At 33.9% G+C, this 17,945-nt stretch overlaps 1 protein-coding gene across 1 annotated transcript; it reads left to right on the forward strand.

Moving 5' to 3' along the window:
• Window positions 1-3,330: 3,330 nt before the first annotated feature.
• On the forward strand, window positions 3,331-8,224 carry LOC107798883 (putative prolyl 4-hydroxylase 10). Its single transcript, XM_016621914.2, has 8 exons — window positions 3,331-3,684; window positions 3,800-3,884; window positions 5,479-5,576; window positions 5,662-5,759; window positions 5,947-6,076; window positions 6,159-6,346; window positions 6,820-6,906; window positions 7,918-8,224. Exons 1-7 carry the CDS (start codon window positions 3,485-3,487, stop codon window positions 6,891-6,893), a joined length of 873 nt encoding a protein of 290 aa, XP_016477400.1. The 5' UTR covers window positions 3,331-3,484; the 3' UTR covers window positions 6,894-6,906; window positions 7,918-8,224.
• Window positions 8,225-17,945: the final 9,721 nt, after the last annotated feature.

Below are 17,945 nucleotides of genomic sequence, written 5' to 3' on the forward strand. Positions count from 1 at the left end.
AATGATACTTCCAGTGATCTTGGCGTGCTCTAACACTCTCCATTAGATGATATTTGTCGAACTTCCTGGATCTACCAGAACACATTTAATTTTAAAATCTAAGACATTTGGAAAGATTACCATGACATCGTTATGTGGTAGCAGCATTCCATTCGCGTCTTCCTCCATGAAGGTAATGTCGTCCTCGGCGACTTTTCGGAGTTTGTTACTGTGGTTACCGACACCTTTGTCTTTTTTGCCGCCGAAAATGTCACAACATTAATCTCGTTCCCCACGAAAATCATGTTGATTGTCAAACGTGGAGGATCCTCTCCTACTTTCGAAGGATCCTCATTATCGCGATTGTACCCGTAATTGTTTTTAGCACGATCACTCAAGAATTCCCTAAGATGGTCATTTTTCAGCAATGTCGCCAACTCTTCGCGCACATGCCGGCAGTCCCCAGTCCGGTGACCGTTTGTCCCGTGATATTTGTACTACAAATTAGGATCCCTTTGGCTGGGATCAGATCTTATTGGTTTCGGGAATCATAATTTTTAAATGTTTTTCATTGCCGAAACCAACTCCACAATGCTGACGTTGAAGTTGTGCTCGGAAAGTCTATGGTACGAAGAATCTCAATAACCCGATGTCTCCTCATCCCATAATGACCTGTTATTTTGGCCGCAATCAACTCTTCTATCGGTAGCAAATCTATCCACCGATCGGAAACCTTTGCCGCATCCTTCGGCTCGTTCATAGGGCAAAAACCAACCCTTTAAAAACTGTTGATATTTATCGAAATTATCCTTTGATTTCTCTTTATTCTTCTCCCTGCCCTAACCCTTGGCCGACGCCGGGAAACCGAGATAATCATCCTCAATTCTTATCTTTGACTCGTACCGGTTGTGAACATCCGCCCAAGTTGTTGCCTGGAACTCGAGCAAACTTTATTTCAAATTTTAGGAAGCGTCGGAACTTCTTGGATTCAGACCTTTAGTGAATGCTTCAGCTGCCCATTCATCTGGTACAGCCGATAGCGACATCCTTTCCTTCTGGAATCTGATCACGAACTCCCGCAACAATTTAGACTCTCCTTGTGCAATCCTAAATATATCAGCCTTTCAGGCCTGTACCTTTTTGGCCCCCGGCATGGGCCTTAATGAAAGAGTCTGCGAGTATCTAAAAGGAGTTTATGGAGTGATCGAGCAAAAGAGAATACCTTGTTAGGCTCCCTTCGTAAGGGTCTCCCTAAATTTCTTCAATAACGCTAACTCAATCTCGTGGGGAGCTAAATTGTTCCCCTTCACCGTCATTGTATAGATGGTGATGTGCTCCTAAGGATCTGAAGTCCCATCATACTTCGGCATGTATGGCATTTTAAACCGCTTCGGGATCAATTCTGGTGTTGTGCTTGGTTTGAACGGCAACTGTATATACTTCTTTGAGTCTGGTCCTTTCAGCACTAGTGGTGTGCCCGAAATTTGATCCATTCGGGCGTTTATTTCCCTTATAAACTGTATGAGTTCAATTTTAAAGGATCACTCTCATTGTTCTGATCGGATCCGCTACTGTTTCCCCCAGCTCCATCGAACCCGGCCTTGTCCCTCGGGGTGTTGTTGTCGATCTTCTGCATTGTTTGATTTGCGGGAGCACCAAGACGAACTGGACCTCGTCCATTCGCGTTAGTGGAAGCACCTGACAATGCCTGTTTCGGCTCAATCATGACCTGATCCTGTCGTGTGAGATGGCCTATAATGGCCTCTTGTTGCTCCCTCAAGATTCTTACTATTTCAACGACGTGATCGTTTTCAGCATCATCAGGAGTCGCCTCTCGAACATATCGTGGATATCTTCCGACGTGGACAGAGGTGGCCTCGTCCCCCTCATTGCGGGTATCACTAATTAAATCTTCGTATTGGGGCTGATTTCCTTGGGCCTCAACATTGTGTGCGATATTGACACCATTATCTGCCATTTTCTATGATTTTTTGCCAAGAACAAATAATCAAACGAGTTAGTATTAGATGTAAGGATCAACTCAATTACACAACTGTCTAAACCCTACAGTGGGCGCCAAGCTGTTTACCCGTAAAACGGTACAATTGAATTTATACGTGGTTTATAGGCAAGTGAACTAATTTGACCCCAAGATGATAAATAAATTAGACAAAAATATAAGACTTAGCCTTCAGGTTGAGATAAAACAACAGAAATCGTGATTCCGGGAGTAATAAACAATATAAATGAGTAAGAAGATAAAATTGTATTGATCTTTGAACAGAGTGTAGTATATATTTGTCAGAAAAATCGTGTCCTTTACAATGATATAGAGTTCAGTAATTATAGTTGCACATAGGGAACAAAGTCCTAGGATCAAGCCCCTCTTTAATGACAATTATGAGGGTCATTGAAGAATGTGTAACGGTAGGTAGTGAATACCATATTCTCTGTAACAAACTATATACTTAATATTGTAGAATATTCTCCATTAAATGCTACAGTGTGGCAGACATTTATCTCGCCTTTATGAATATCATTCTTTTCGATAACATGCGAGATCGTTGCCTTCGGACCCGACTGTCTTCTGTCTTCAGCTCCACGCGTCGCTTTCTCATGCGATCATTTAATATGAACATATTTTACCCTATATAACTAGGTACCTTTTTTTTGCATTTGGCAAAGTCTTTATAGGCAAAATTACTGAAAGATAACAAATATTAGATAAAATAATTATGGAGCTTGCAAACTGATCCAAACACCACCCAAAAAAGGTAAAAAAAAAAAAAACAAAAAAGTGCAAGAGAAATGAAATTGTTTTATGAGTTAGCTTATTTGGTTACAACTTGTTCGATTGTCGTTACATGTTGTTTTCTAATATATCGTATTGTACTGTATTATTTAATAAATACAATGTTCGGGCCGATTGTATCATTTGCCGTCATAATGTTACACACCAATAATATTAAGAATAAACTTACAATATTACTAAGAAAAAATAGGATACATAGTAGAATTATTGTATTTAAAAATAGGATAAATGATAAAATATAATTATTTAATTATAAGGAAGGGCAAGATGAGAGAAAAAAGTAAGGTAATAACGCCACCACTCTAAATATGTTGTTCCATAAAATGATACTATTCATTGTTACATAACGACGACTTTAACAATACGATACAATAAAATTTAGTAAGTGATAATAAAAACAAGGATGGTATCTAAAGTAACACGATACGATACAATTGGTAACAAGTATCCAAACAAGCTGTTAAGCTTTTGAAAAGTCTAAAGTTTCTTTTAAAAAACTAAAACAATTCCATTGTCCAAAGTGTTTACAATATATAGAAAATTCAAAGAAGGCCACCATTTATTTCAGCGACTCAGACTTTACTGTAACTCAAACTTCCCACCTGAAGAAGATTACCACCCAATTCAATTTTTAGGGTTATATTCCTAAATCCTAATCCTATTCCAAATTACAAACCTTATTATTCAGTAACAATGGCAGTCAAAGGAAGGCACGTCCGAGGTGGTCTACCTCGTAAATCATCGAATTCAACGCTGGTCTTTGCCGTATTTATTGGATTATCTCTTCTCGTTTTGATTCTTCTCGCTTTTGGAATTTTCTCGATTCCTTTCAGTTCTAAAGGATCTCAAAAAGCACATGATCTTAGCTCAATTGCTCACAACGCAGTTGGAAGGTAATTCACTAATTCTCACTGAATTTTTTACTAATTGCTGGTTATTTAGAAATAATAAAACATAAAATTGGATAGGGATCTGATCTTTTTTATGGAGATTTTTTTTTTGCCGCAGACGAGATGATGATGGTGGAAAAGGAGATCAGTGGGCTGAAGTGATTTCATGGGAACCAAGAGCTGTTGTATACCATAACTTCTTGGTACTTCCCTTAAGATATACCCCTTCGATCCCAATTTATGTGACACATTTCCTTTTTAATTTGTCTAAAAAAGAGAACGACATATTTATATATTTGGAAATAATATTCCTTTAAACTTTTTCTTATAAAAGAAATTATCTTTAATGCATTGTGCATGAGTAGCAGTGTAAATAAGAAATGAATGGTATCCTCTTAGAGTAAAATTTTGGTTGGAATTCACAACTATGTTACCAGGTAGTGGTGCTCATATGACTCGTGTTAGACGTTTTGATTATTCTAGGTCAGGATTGCAGTCCTAATTTACTTATTGCACTCACGAGTTCACATCATCCAACTTACTCTATTGACGTGATATTCATTCTTATTAATCGTAAAACAAAAGAAAATGTAACATCCATTCGCAGTGGCCGGGAAGAACGTCATATGTAGGAAATGAGAAATGTTTGCACTTGGCAGTGTTTCCTATACTATACAAATCTGGGAAGTCAATATTTCTGAATTTGGATAAGATACAGATGAATGCACAAAGTACATCTGATGTAGCGAATTGGAAAAACAAAAGCTTCAGAGAAGGATGGCAACAGTTGATCCTTGTGTTCTTTTTCTTTCTTAAAATCAGCATTGGTATTGATATGCAATTTGCTTGTGCACTGCAAGAAACCAAATGCACTTCTCTGCCATCGTAGACCATGTAGGTCACTTAAACTTGGTTTTCTGTCATTATAAATATTGATACTAGTGTCCTCATCATTGCATATCCCCAATGTTTCATTGCCTGATATTTTATTGTTTGTTATTTAGTAGTAACACTTACCTTTTTAAAAAGAAAAGTATTCATTACTAGCTTGCATATGATGGTGTCTACAGAAAGAAAGAAATAAAAGATGCTTTAAAGGACAATAAAGCTCTATTCTGAAGATCAGATCTTACTTTTGGATTTCCTTTTCTTGTAGATTGGAAATTGTAAATGATGCTGAAACCTTGCTACACTACCCTACCCAAACCCCACTTGTGGGATTATACTGAGTCATTGTTGTTGTTGTTGTTGCTGCTGAAACCTTGCTAGAAGTTTTAGATTCACTACATAGACAGCCAGGTTTTACTTTTTTGTCTTTTTTGCTGGGTTTAATCACAACACAATCTTTGTGTTGTTTGATACTCCCTTTGTTTCAATTTATGTAGTGGTGTTTGATTTGGTACTACGTTTAAGAAAGAAAGAAAAATTCTATAAATTGGTCAGAAACATGCCATGAGATATATGTGGCCATAACAAGCATGCGGTTGAGGGTAAAATAGGAAGTTTAAAGCTAAATTGTTTCCAAATATAGAAATATGATATTCTTCATCGAATAAACTAATAAGGAAATAGTGGCACATAAAATGGAATAAAGGTAGTAGTAGCTAATAATAATGTTTACCTTTTCAAACAAGAAATAAGAAGAAATGATTCGTTGGCTGATACATTTGCTGGTATCTAAGAAGTCTTTAGTAGTGTTCTAACTAGAGCATATCTAACGCGGGATCTGTTGAGCGATGCATTTACTGGTTTCTGAAGAAGTCGTTAGCCTGAACTTCCTTTCTGTTTCTTGTGCAGTCAAAGGACGAATGTGAATATCTGATTAATCTCGGCAAGCCTCATATGAAAAAGTCAACTGTCGTCGACAGTGCTACTGGCAAAAGTACAGACAGCAGGTAAGCATTTCATTTGCTTGCTCTGGTGCTAGATCGATTCTTTTTCAGTTGTCACATTATTTTAAATCTTAAACCTCCCTGGCAGGGTTCGAACAAGTTCTGGAACATTTCTTTCCAGGGGACAAGATAAAGTAGTCAGAACTATAGAGAAAAGGATTGCAGATTTCACTTTTATACCAGTAGGTATGCAGATTTTATACCAAATGATGTGATTATATGAATTTGCATTGTGTTATTTGCTTATTACTCTGGGCCTGTTAATGTTTTGTGATGCCTCGATCTAAGATAGGCCTAGAAGAAACTCCTTACAAGTTGACATACAATATAATACCGCCTCTCTTTTTATTGATGCTTCTGCTTCTGTCTTTAGAGCATGGTGAAGGTCTTCAAATTCTCCACTATGAAGTTGGGCAAAAGTATGAGCCACACTATGATTACTTCGCCGATGAGTTTAATACTATAAATGGTGGTCAGCGCATTGCTACGGTTTTGATGTACTTGTAAGTGGCTTTCCCTCAGCGAGGTTTATGCTTATGTATTATTCATGGGTTAATTTGGTAAATTTCTCTTGCTGCACCACAGATCAGATGTTGAAGAAGGGGGAGAAACTGTATTTCCTGCTGCCAAGGGAAATTTTAGTACGGTTCCTTGGTGGAATGAGCTATCTGAATGTGGAAAAGGTGGACTCTCTGTAAAGCCAAAGATGGGTGATGCTTTGCTTTTCTGGAGCATGAAGCCTGATGCTACTCTCGATCCTTCAAGCTTGCACAGTGAGTAATGTCCACTAAGAGTAGGTTGTGATAGTGGCTGCTGATTGATTTAACCCGTTTGTCCATAAAAAAAATTCCTTTTTTCAATTTTTTTTTTCAAAAATGTGTTTGTCCATGAAATTTTGTAAGTATTTGGAAATATTTCGACAATGAGTTTTTCTAAAATTTTCAGAAAAACTTTTTTCCCTACTCACAAAACTGCAACATTTTTTCAAGTGAAATGCATGTCCAAACATAATTTCAAATTTCAAACACCATTTTTCAACTTAACTGCAAATACTATTTTTTCCAAAAATTACAATTTTTATGTCCAAACGCCTACTAAGAAGCTCAGTTCTACCCGTTTACCGCATTATCTGAACATCTTATTGCGCATGAAGTATCAATAATTCTAAAATTTAGCAGTGCTCATGACAACAGTAAATCTCGGTGACAACTGACAACTAATTTGAATTATCTATGTCTTGCTGTAGGTGGGTGCCCTGTGATTAAGGGCAACAAGTGGTCATCTACGAAATGGATGCGTGTTCATGAATACAAGGTTTAACCTACTGCAAAAGGTAAATAGTATCCCTTTGATGGGGGTACTTAAATATATGAATTATGCATTCATGATCTCTTACTCAAGTTTAACACAATCACTCTGGCGTACATATGTTTCTTCTGTTTGAACCTCACAATTATGAGGCTTAATGCTTATTGTAGCATCCCAGAGTCATTTACTTGAAAATGATGTCCTTGAATGATGTAGTATTAGCTCCTTGGAAAACCCATTTGTGAGGATGTAATACTACCTAGACTTCATTTGTGAGGATATACACCCATAGAGCCAAGAGATGAAAAGTTTTAGGAAATAATGTCCCTACCTAGTGTTTTATTTGAGTTTCCATGACGGGTATGCTAAGGTCATAGTCTGGCTATTATTAGGAAAAGAATCATTTGAGTCCAAGACAGAAATATTGCCGATACTACTTATGATAGCTTTGAACTACTATTCTGGGGTATAGAACTGTTTCATCATTCTCTTCCCAGCGTGGAAATAACAATAGGAATGGAATGGATGCTTCTGCACCTATTGCTAACATCTAGGTCTGCCCATGTCCCTGTGTCAAAGTAAAGGAGGACTTTTGAGCTTTAATTTTGTTGGGACTGATGAGCTCTGTAATTTCGTGGGGATTTATTATTCATTTTTTTTCTCTAGCTCCTTTTGTTTGTTGATTGACAAACTTTTAGTCGATTAACTTTGCAGTGAATAAGCAATAGAAGCTAGATGAATCATGTCAAGTATCAACCTTTCTTGTACAATACTTAATCAAACTTTAGTTGCCTTCTAGAATATCGATGCACCTTTAACACGAGATCCTCTATAGGTCAACTTTCTCTATTTGGCCAGTCGTCCGAGTTCAGTTTCAGTTTCTCTCCTAGCTGAGGAGGTGTAAAATGGGTGAATGGGTTTGTGTAAAATCGCTAAACTCATCTATCAGTAGTTCATCAATGTTCGTCTATGGTGGAGAAATCTTGTAGATTTATGGTTTTCTTTTGATTTGTTGCTATCATTAATATTTATGCAGGTTTAGTTTCGAGTTTAGATGCAGTCATTGTTGTACGATTTGTATCAAAACCGGTTACAATCTTGAGGAGAGCCATGCCTTCAACATCAAGCCTATACTAAACTTTTGTGCCTGATTTTAACTTCTTCTTTAGTTATTCCTTTTGCATTTTCTATAACATTTACAGAGTTAGTATTTGTTAGTTTTCATTATATTTTTTATTAAGATGTATTAAATACAACTGACTTGTCACTGAACGCTGCTCAGATATGAAATGTGAATTATAGCTAGTAATATACGATATCTGGTTATAGTCGAGTCTTACAAGATATGAGGCTTCGTTAAATTGCACGAAAACTCAAATTTCATTGTGTCAAATTTTACAAAGCATCATATTGAATGGGTAAGAGAATGACAAAAATAGTCCCATATTTTTGGGGATTGGTCTATAATAGTCCTCTAAATATACACTTGAGCAGTTTGAGTCCTTTATGTTTACAAAAATTTGAACACTTTTCATTTCTATTACACTTAGGGGTTGTTTGCTATGAGGTATAAGAAGGTATAGTGCTGGTATAAAAATTTAATACCACCTTAATATTTCGTTTGGTTAGCAAACCAGGTATAAGTTATTCCAGGATTAAAATTAACATCGGGATAACTTATACCTTATAGAGGGAGGGGTAATTAGCACCGGTATAACTTATACATTCTTCTTACAAATTATGTAGTTGTTATATTTAGTACAACATACCAAACAATGGATAAAAAATAATCCCAGCATAACTTATATTAGTATAACTTATCCCGGCATAAGCCGTATTCAAACCAAACGACCCCTTAAAATGCATAGGGATAGGGGTTGTTAGTTTTTGGCTCATGAGAAGCAAGCCGGTTAAACTGAAGAAACAAGTGAAAAGAACTTCTCTCGATTCATTTCACACTTTTCGTCAATTTGCTTTCTTGAGATACTATAAGAAGGTCATCAAATCTCACAATGTATGATCCGGGAAGGATATACATAGACCTTATCCGCTACTTTGTGAAAGTAGAGAGAGTGTTTTTGAAAAGTCCTCGGCTCAAGAAAAACATTACAGTTTTGAAAAAAATAATAATATAGTAGATATATCCCGTTTTTCTTAGATAATAAAAAAATCTAGTCAAGTTGTGATCAAAGAATAAGAAGACGAAGAAAGTTGAAACCATTGGACGAGAAATCTTCCAAAAGATACTGCTGGTAAATGTTGCAACTACTTCTTTGTCATAGTTCAAACTGAGTTGAAACTTTCTACCTCTCCTTATTACTCTCTGCTTATTTTAATAATTTTACAGGAAGAATGTTGTAACTGGTAACGTTTACCTCAAGCATAATAATCACCATTCACCGCTGTAATAGGATAGTTGGGATCTCTCCACCCGAAGGTCTTATGTTTAAATCTAAGAAACTTCTGGTATAGAAAACGTTTTAAACTTTTATTGGATTTATTCGACACGAATTAATTAGGTACTAGTTAAAATAAAAATTAAAAAGGCACACCCACCCCTCTCTCCACCACAAATCGCCCACAACTTAGTGTCTATATCAAACTCATGAATGCAACACATATTTCTTGTATGTACACATTTATCACCCAATCATTGTTAAGTAATATGCATTTTGACTTTAATTTTTAACTGCAAAACTAAATTATTAACACTCGGTTTGGATACGTATTTACCATCCCCACCCTCCGCAAACAGAAATGGATTCACTTGGAAACACTTCCACCAACTTCTTGTTAGGATTTGTCCCGATTTTTTTTTATCATATTTGAATTTTATATGTTACTTGAAGGAAAGTAAAAAATTTACCATAATTAGTTTTACTTTTCCTTAAAAGAAAATATAAATCTCTTCCATATTTGATAGATCCTTTCTTTGTGCACCTCTATATATTGAGGATCATCTTTCACGCAAAAATACAATAGCATCCATCCACAATGTGGTTAATAGAGTTTTGTTTAGAGGAATAATTTTCACTCAATAATTTTTATATTTTCTTTTATACTACTTTTCTCATATGTACGTCAATTGGATCAAACCTCGTTATAATATTCTATTATAAATTATTTTTCGTTTGTCGTCTGATTTAACGTCTTCAAGATTTACTTTATTAGCTTCCGCAGATGTTATGTTATTTTGATCCCAACACTTCTTTCATATTAAATTAGATGCCGTATTCTTACATATTTGAACTTTCTCAAATCAATATATGTTCTTTAACTGAATTGTTTTACCATTTTCCCCCTTTTGCTCAAATCTTTCTCCTTTTCATTATATGTATCTGGACTAGCTCTTACAGTTAGTTAGAATTTTCATACAAGATATATAATAAAGCTTTAAATCTTAATAATATTTTGAAGTAAAACCATAATATTACCTTTGAAACAAAAGCACATGCCTTTCCTTTTCTTTTTGTTAACACTAGATAGGATATATTTGCTAAATCTTACTTATTATTTAACTGCAAGAGGGAGGAGAATATGTCGATAGCTTCATCATCTAGATTTTAATATTTATGAGTTTCTATAGCGACTTCAAGTTTATACTCCTATAAAATAATAAATAAGTTCGCAATCAAATTTTTGAAGATTTGGGATTCTGATTACTGGATCAAGATTCTGATTATTCTTTTGGTTTAGTACGTCTAGAAAAGGGTTGTGTGTATTATGTAAGTAATTAGTATGTATTTTGGTTCAGTATCGATATTTTAATATATTTTTTTATAAATATCGCATACCATATCGATTATCAAAATACCAAATTTTTTGGTTTCAATTGGTAATTCAGTATATACCAAATTATGCACATCCTTATTACACAGAAAAAAAAGCAAGCAAAACAGGGAAGAAGTGGAGGACAAAGAGTCAAGGACAATGTCTGCCAACTTCAAAAAATTTCTTCAGTTTCTGCAAAAATATGGCTCTGAATTTATTTCTAGATGTGTATGATGTCCTTTATTGCTTGGTCCCCACAATTTAAATACAAGGGCCACAATTTATCCTTTAGTTTCCCAACTTTGACACAAGATGACATTTAATTTGTTAAGCAGTGTCTCTCAGCAGAGTACAACAACAATAAATTCAGTATAATCTCGTAAGCGCGGCCTATGAATGATCGAGTATACGCAAACCTTATTCTTACTTTGTAAAAATAGAAAGATTGTTTCTGATAGATCATCGACTAATGTAGGTCTGCTTGGGACAATGTGCTTATATCGCCTTTCTTTGTATTTTTACAAAAAGGTCAAAAGTAACAACTCCTTGCCTTCCTTTATAATTAGGCATCCTAATGAGATATTTTATAATTTATTATCTTCAGAAAATTCCAAGCAAATGTATTAAGGAAAATATTGTAGTGTCATAATAGCTGTATGTTTGGTTTAACAGTCCGTAAAAGATTTATAGCTTGTTTGGCCAAGCTTCTTTTTGGCCAAAAGTGCTTCTTCTTTTTTTCCGCCAAAAGCACTTTTGGCCAAAAATTGAGGTGTTTGGCCAAGCTTTTGGAAGGAAAAAAAGTGCTTTTGAGGAGAAACTGAAGCAGTTTTGGAGAAGCAGAAAAAAGTAGTTTCTCTCCAAAAACACTTTTTTGAGAAGCACTTTTGAGCAAAAATACACTTAGAAGCAGTTTTTTAAAGCTTGGTCAAACACTAATTGCTGCTCAGAAGTGTTTTTCAAACTAATTAATCAAACACAAACTGTTTCTCACCAAAAGTACTTTTGAGAAAAGCACTTTTGAAAAAAAATACTTCTTAAAAATAAATTAATTTTTGTAGCTTGGCCAAACGGGCTATTAATTAGCCTTGAAAAACCAGTGACTAATTAATGTCTTTGTTGAATATAGCCATATTTCTGAATTGTCATTCCAGAAAAACTTATGTTCCCTGTCGAGGAAGGAACTAAAATGGTAGTCTGTTGCCCAGTGGCGTAGCCACCCTACTTCAAGGGTGGTCAAGCGCACACCCTTTGCCCAAAATTATGTTACGTATATATCTATATATAAATTAAATACTACTTTATATGGTTATATATTATATTTTGAATATTCATAATAGTTAATTCAATTGAGTGAAGCAATCCAGCGGTTCAAGGTATTCAACATAACATATTGTTCATGGGTTCAAAGTTCTACCCATTTTATGTACCAAAACTAAACGGAGATCACCGTGTGGTCTATTTGATTCTTTTCACTCTAAAAAAATTTCTAATAAAATAACTTTTAAAACTTAAAGTTTGTGTAGAAATAAACAACTAATCTTAAAAGTAATTTTGGACCTAAAAGTTATTTCTTAAATAAATTTTATAATTTAAAAGTCAAGCTCTATAAAATATTTTAATTTTAACAAAAACTCTCTACAAACTACAAATCCTCTCTACTCTTTCTTTCCTTTGGTTTAATGCTTACTTTTATTAGTGAAATTTCTAATGTTGTCTTTTTATTATTTTAATTTTGATTTATGAAGTTATAGTGCTATTAAAAGTTTTTTTTTTAGTTGTCTAGCTAAATGTTGCATAGTTTGATCTAAAATTTTGGTACATCATTCATCTACAAAAAAAATTATTGACTTATCTAAAGTTTAAACACGCTTGACGAAATTCCTGGCTATGCCACTACTGTTGCCCACCTAGCTTAGTTGGTAGTGATTAAATTTTCATGGCAAATGCAACTGTTTGAAAGATGATTGACAACATATCAACACGAAGGGTTCATCATGCTCAAACATGAGTCGGTCGCTCATTGGGAAGCTATTATATTACTTCAAAAGAGAAAATTTAAGGTGTTTTGAAAAGGAAACGAATGATGTAAAAAATATATCAAACTATAGAGTAGTTTGGCTTGCTGTATTAGATTATCCGGTTCATTTTCTAAGTTACTAATTTCACTTATAATAACAGTTAATTGTAATTATCTTTTAAAAGAATTCTTTTACACTATCAAAATAAAGTTGAACAACTAATGTTACATTACTTAATTAGGAATTGATTTTTTCCAGTCTATGTAATAAGAAGAAATATATTTAGTTTAAAATATTTTATAAACGGACACCACATTTTCTTTTTTATATAGGTTAACTCACAAAACCATTACTTTTTATAAAACAAATACTAAAATGAGGATTTGGCATTGCATAACAATTTGGTCCAATAATTAGCAAAAAATGGCCTATCTTTTAGCATTTGGCACGCTTAGCCTAAATTTAACATTTAATGATCTTCTCCCTCTTCTAATGGTCCAACCATTACTCTAAAAATAGGCTTTTATTTTCTTTTTGTTAGAATTCGAAAATCTTTCAAGATTTTCTCCCAAATCTCTACAATCTTTTTTCTAGATTTTTAAATTATTTCTCACAAGCATTAAAAATTATAAATATAGTTTGTATATCATAGTGTATATCCAAGTGTATAACAAAAATAAATTTTATTTTTTGTATATCATATTGTATAACATGTTAAATAACGTGTATACCAACATATACATCACAACTTCATTTTTCTTTTGTGTATATCAAAAATTTATTTTCCTTCGGTAGTTGTCTATAATTTATTATTATCTTTATATCCAAGTATATAACACAACACTAATTATATTATTTGTATATCACATTGTATCTATACTATATTAAAAGTACGAAACCCCTTAGCGAAATGTCGTTCGCCTTTTTTACCCCTTTAAAATAGAGTTCACACTGGACAAAATAGTCATTTGACTATTTTTCTATATTTAGGAATAGTCCTTTAATTAATTTCCTACTATTTAGCAACAATCTTTTAATTATTAATCTAATACTTAAACTTTTATTTTTCAGTTTCTTTTAAATCTAAAATTTCAAACACTTTCAACTAAAACTTGAAAAGTTTTTGTTATTCAACCCAAACTAAAAGTTTCGTCTTTCAACTAAATTAGAAAAAATTTATTCACTTTCAAAGGAAAATATCATAGGAAATTTTTTAATTAAAAAAATTTGACAGATTAATTCTTCAAAAAATATTAGGTAAAAACGTGCAATTTGATTTTCTTTTTGATTTAGGAGTCTTTATTTTCTGATAAATTATTAAATGATACATAATTTTATTTTGTATAAATCCTTTCATGTTTCAAATTATATACCAAAAATTTATATAAAAGAGCTACAATTTTATGTTTTCATCATCAAAACTTTGCCTTCTTCGAGCAACAACTATAAATTAAGGACTTTCAGGTTCTTCTTTGAGCAATTTTTTTTAAAGTAGTTGAATTTTACATTCACGCGTTTATATTAGTAGTTAAATTTAGCATTCACATATTTATATTAATAATTAAATTTTGCATTCACGTATTCAACAAGTACATTTTTATTTTGGTATTCTTAATTATAAACCTTGAATGAACATAGGCCTGTTTGGCCAAAATCTCAATTTTTTAGCTGTTTTATAATTTTTACAATAATTCTTATTAATTAAAGAAATGGAATAATTCATATTTTGCTTGCGAGAAAAAAAGAAGATCTTTTGTCAGTTAGATGATCATTTGTGTGTTTTCTAGAATGAATTTAAGAATATATATTTCTCAAAAAGATTTCAAGCAAAAAAATCTAAAATCTTCGAGAGTTTATGTGCTCTTAATTAAAATTAAAAAAATACCACAATTTATGAAATTATAGTAATGAATAAATATTAAGTTGAAAATGTTGATTAAGATGGATTGAGGACTTCTATTATTACCGTTTTTTCATTTATTGAGTTGCTAAATATAATCAATAATTATCATTTTCAGTAACTCGTACTTTTTTCTTAAACTTATTTTATAACTCAAACGTAGCGCGTATCGTATAACTAGTAATACATAATAAAACGTGTATAGCAAAATATATATCACAAATTTATTATCCTTCTTTGTATATATAAAAATGTAGATCAAAAAATGCTTTTATAATATATAATTTCTTATGAATACGTGCGCGCGCACACACATATATATATATATTTGGACCTCAAAGAATTGTATGCACATATTAATTAGTCGTTCTATATTAGAGCTTCGCTCATGTGTACTTGATGGGAAATACTGAGTAAACCAATGGTAGCCTTTGCCAAAACCTAATATAAGGTTAAAAAATTGCCAATTTCCCTTATGTGTTGTCATCAAGTGTCATTTTTCCTACTAAAATTACTGATAAAATAGAAAAATATTACTAAAGGTGATGTCCTGAATCACGCTATTGTAGGTTGGATTAGCCCATGGTTTCCTCAAAACAAAGGAGGAATTTGTTTTTAGAGGGTTGGTTCGTAAACCAAATATTGAAAAATTGTGTTTTGAAAAACTATATATTTGCAAAACTATACATCGTTTTCGGTGGTAACTATAAGTCTTTAAACTAACCACTTGATAATTCTTGGTAAGTTGTGACGTTCAGCAGTAAATTAGGTACTACTATAATAATACTAAACATTAAAGGAATCGTAATTAAGAACCAAAGAGTTGATAATGTGTTAGGTCTTATGCAATACTAGCAAATATTTTGAAAGGGTTGAAGGTAAGATTTTTGTCTTACTATCAATAAATGCGATGGGATAGATGGCATCGTTTGTTTACACTTGATGGAGGTCTGATTCTTAATCATTCAGATCTCATATATTAAGTGTGTTTATTTTTAAAATTTGAATTTTAATTATTCACATCTTAATCAATAAGTATTTTTTTTAACTTTATAACCATTTAATGGGTCTGAATAGATCTGTATGATTAAGATCTATAACAGAGACTTAAATTTCATTAAGATGTTATCATATATTCATTATTAACTGTCATCATTGCTTACTATTATCAACTACCACTATGCCACCACCATACTCAACCACCACCGCCGCCGCCACTACCTCCACCACTACCACGCCACCATCATCCTCAATCATAGCCACCGCCATTATTGACCATGATCACCCACTATCCCTACCACTCCGACCACCACCATTCTCACTCACAATCAACATTCATCCACTTCAACTACTACAATTGACCACCCCATCACCATCAACAACCACAACCGACACTGCCCATCATTATGACCTACCACTACCCACCCACCACCTTCCTTAGTCACAACTACTATGATAGATTTTAAATATTCTTGCCTTATGTTTTGATGATCTAACAAACTTACTTTTAAGAACTAGATAGGGAACCTGACCTACTTGGACTACTGCAAGCTTTTACGGATTCCAGCTAAAGGTGGACTGCTACAACTTCAGGAGCTAGGAACTCACACAAGGACCTGATACTCTTGTGGTTTCCTCATAGCAGTACAAAGTCAATTGGACACAGCTGGAAATGAAGTGACTGACGGCACCGTTTCTGCCGCAATGCACTGTCTCCAGCGCCCACTCATTCTCTAACCAAATAAAGTACTCACATCATTTCAAGTGATGTGATCAAGATGTACCTACAATGAGTTTTATACAAAACATCACTTGAAGGTTTCTGTTTCTCATTCAAGCTTCTTGCAAAAATAGAGAAATCAATCCTCACAAGCTTGAAAAACAAGGTTGAACGTAACTACGGACCAGTTCCTAAAAGATAGCTTGTTGTTGTCCTAGTTGAGTTGTAACCTTGTCATTGTACTTATTGTATCTCCTAAACTTCTTACCTAGAAGCGTTTGAAATCTTCTTGTAAATCCGTAAACTCCTTGAGTTTATGTTGTGACTAGATTTAGTCATAAGGAAAAGTCTTTGTAATTGTAGAGTTATAAAGTGGCTTGTGGTGAGAGCATCACAAGTTAGAAAAAGCCTTTGTAACTAGGAAGTCACAAAGTGGCTTGTGGTAAGAGTACCACAAGTTAGTTGAGTAAATCCTTTGCAATAGGAGTCATTGCAAAGTGGCTTGTAATTGGTTCTTTACAAGTTAGTGAAGTTAAAAGCCTAATGGTGTAGGTCGTGGTTTTTTAATCCCCTTGTGTGTGATTTTTCCACGTAAAAATTCTCTGCCATATTTACGTACTGTTTTATTAGCATTCTCAACAGAATCTTGTAGAGGACCAGGTACTCTACGGTTTGGTGGACTCACACAAACTAACAATTGGTATCAGAGCAGGTTCCTCCTATCAGGCTAACACCTATGAAGGATCCTCATGGTGGCTCCACCAAAATTTGAAGAAGGTCAATCCATATACTGATCCCCCAAGTTTAATGGACAATTCTATTGGTGGTGGAAAGCTAGAATGCACGATTTTATCATGGCTGAGGATTGTGAGCTATGGGATATCATTTGCGATGGTCCTTATGTTCCAACCAAGGTACTAGAGGAATTTCCATTTTCAATAGAAAAAACCAGCAAAGAGTACACTGAAGCAGACAAGAAAGTTGTGGAAAAGAATTTTCGTGCCAAGAAAATTCTAGTATGTGGAATGGGACCTAAAGAGTACAATAGAATCTCTACCTACGACATTGCCAAGGAGATATGGGAAGCTTTGCAAACAACTCATGCGGGAACTACACAAGTAAAACAGTCTGAAGATGAACCTGATACTGGTGATAGTTCCATGATGGCAGATGAAGGCGAGGAGATTGGATATGACTCAACTTTTGTTTTGATGGCTTAATTAGATGATGATGAAGACAATGGAAACAAAAAAGGTAAATTTCAGGGATGTTCAGAGAAATCTAAAATCCTATTCTCCAAAAAAACTCATGTCTTTAGCTGATGTATTAATCACTGCCTATCATAGTCTTGTGGAGGATAGGGATTCTTTGATCTTAGAATTAGGAGAATCTGAACAAACTAGAGACGACTTAGTGGCTGTAGTTACTGACCATAAGAAAACATTGAAATCCTCATAAAAGAAAAGAGTGATCTGTTGGCAGAAATTGCAAACCAAAGGGAAACAATAGTGAAACCATGGACTAAGTCAAAACCTGAAAGATCTGAAAAGGGAAAGGAGATAGCAAGTGAGGAACACATTAGGCTTGAAAATAAGGTGAAAGCTATGAGATTTAGGATGTGTGCTGAAATTGAGAAAAACAAGCTTCTCCAAAGT

The sequence above is a fragment of the Nicotiana tabacum genome, chromosome 21 (genome assembly GCF_000715075.1).
Source record: "Nicotiana tabacum cultivar K326 chromosome 21, ASM71507v2, whole genome shotgun sequence".
Classification (NCBI taxonomy): Eukaryota; Viridiplantae; Streptophyta; class Magnoliopsida; order Solanales; family Solanaceae; genus Nicotiana; species Nicotiana tabacum.

Coding starts and splice junctions, on each gene's coding strand:
- LOC107798883 (XM_016621914.2), top strand. CDS start 3,485: ATGGCAGTCAAAGGAAGGCACGTCCGAGGTGGTCTACCTCGTAAATCA. Junction 5,760..5,946: donor TTTCACTTTTATACCAGTAG/GTATGCAGATTT, acceptor TTCTGTCTTTAG/AGCATGGTGAAGGTCTTCAA. Junction 6,077..6,158: donor GCTACGGTTTTGATGTACTT/GTAAGTGGCTTT, acceptor GCTGCACCACAG/ATCAGATGTTGAAGAAGGGG.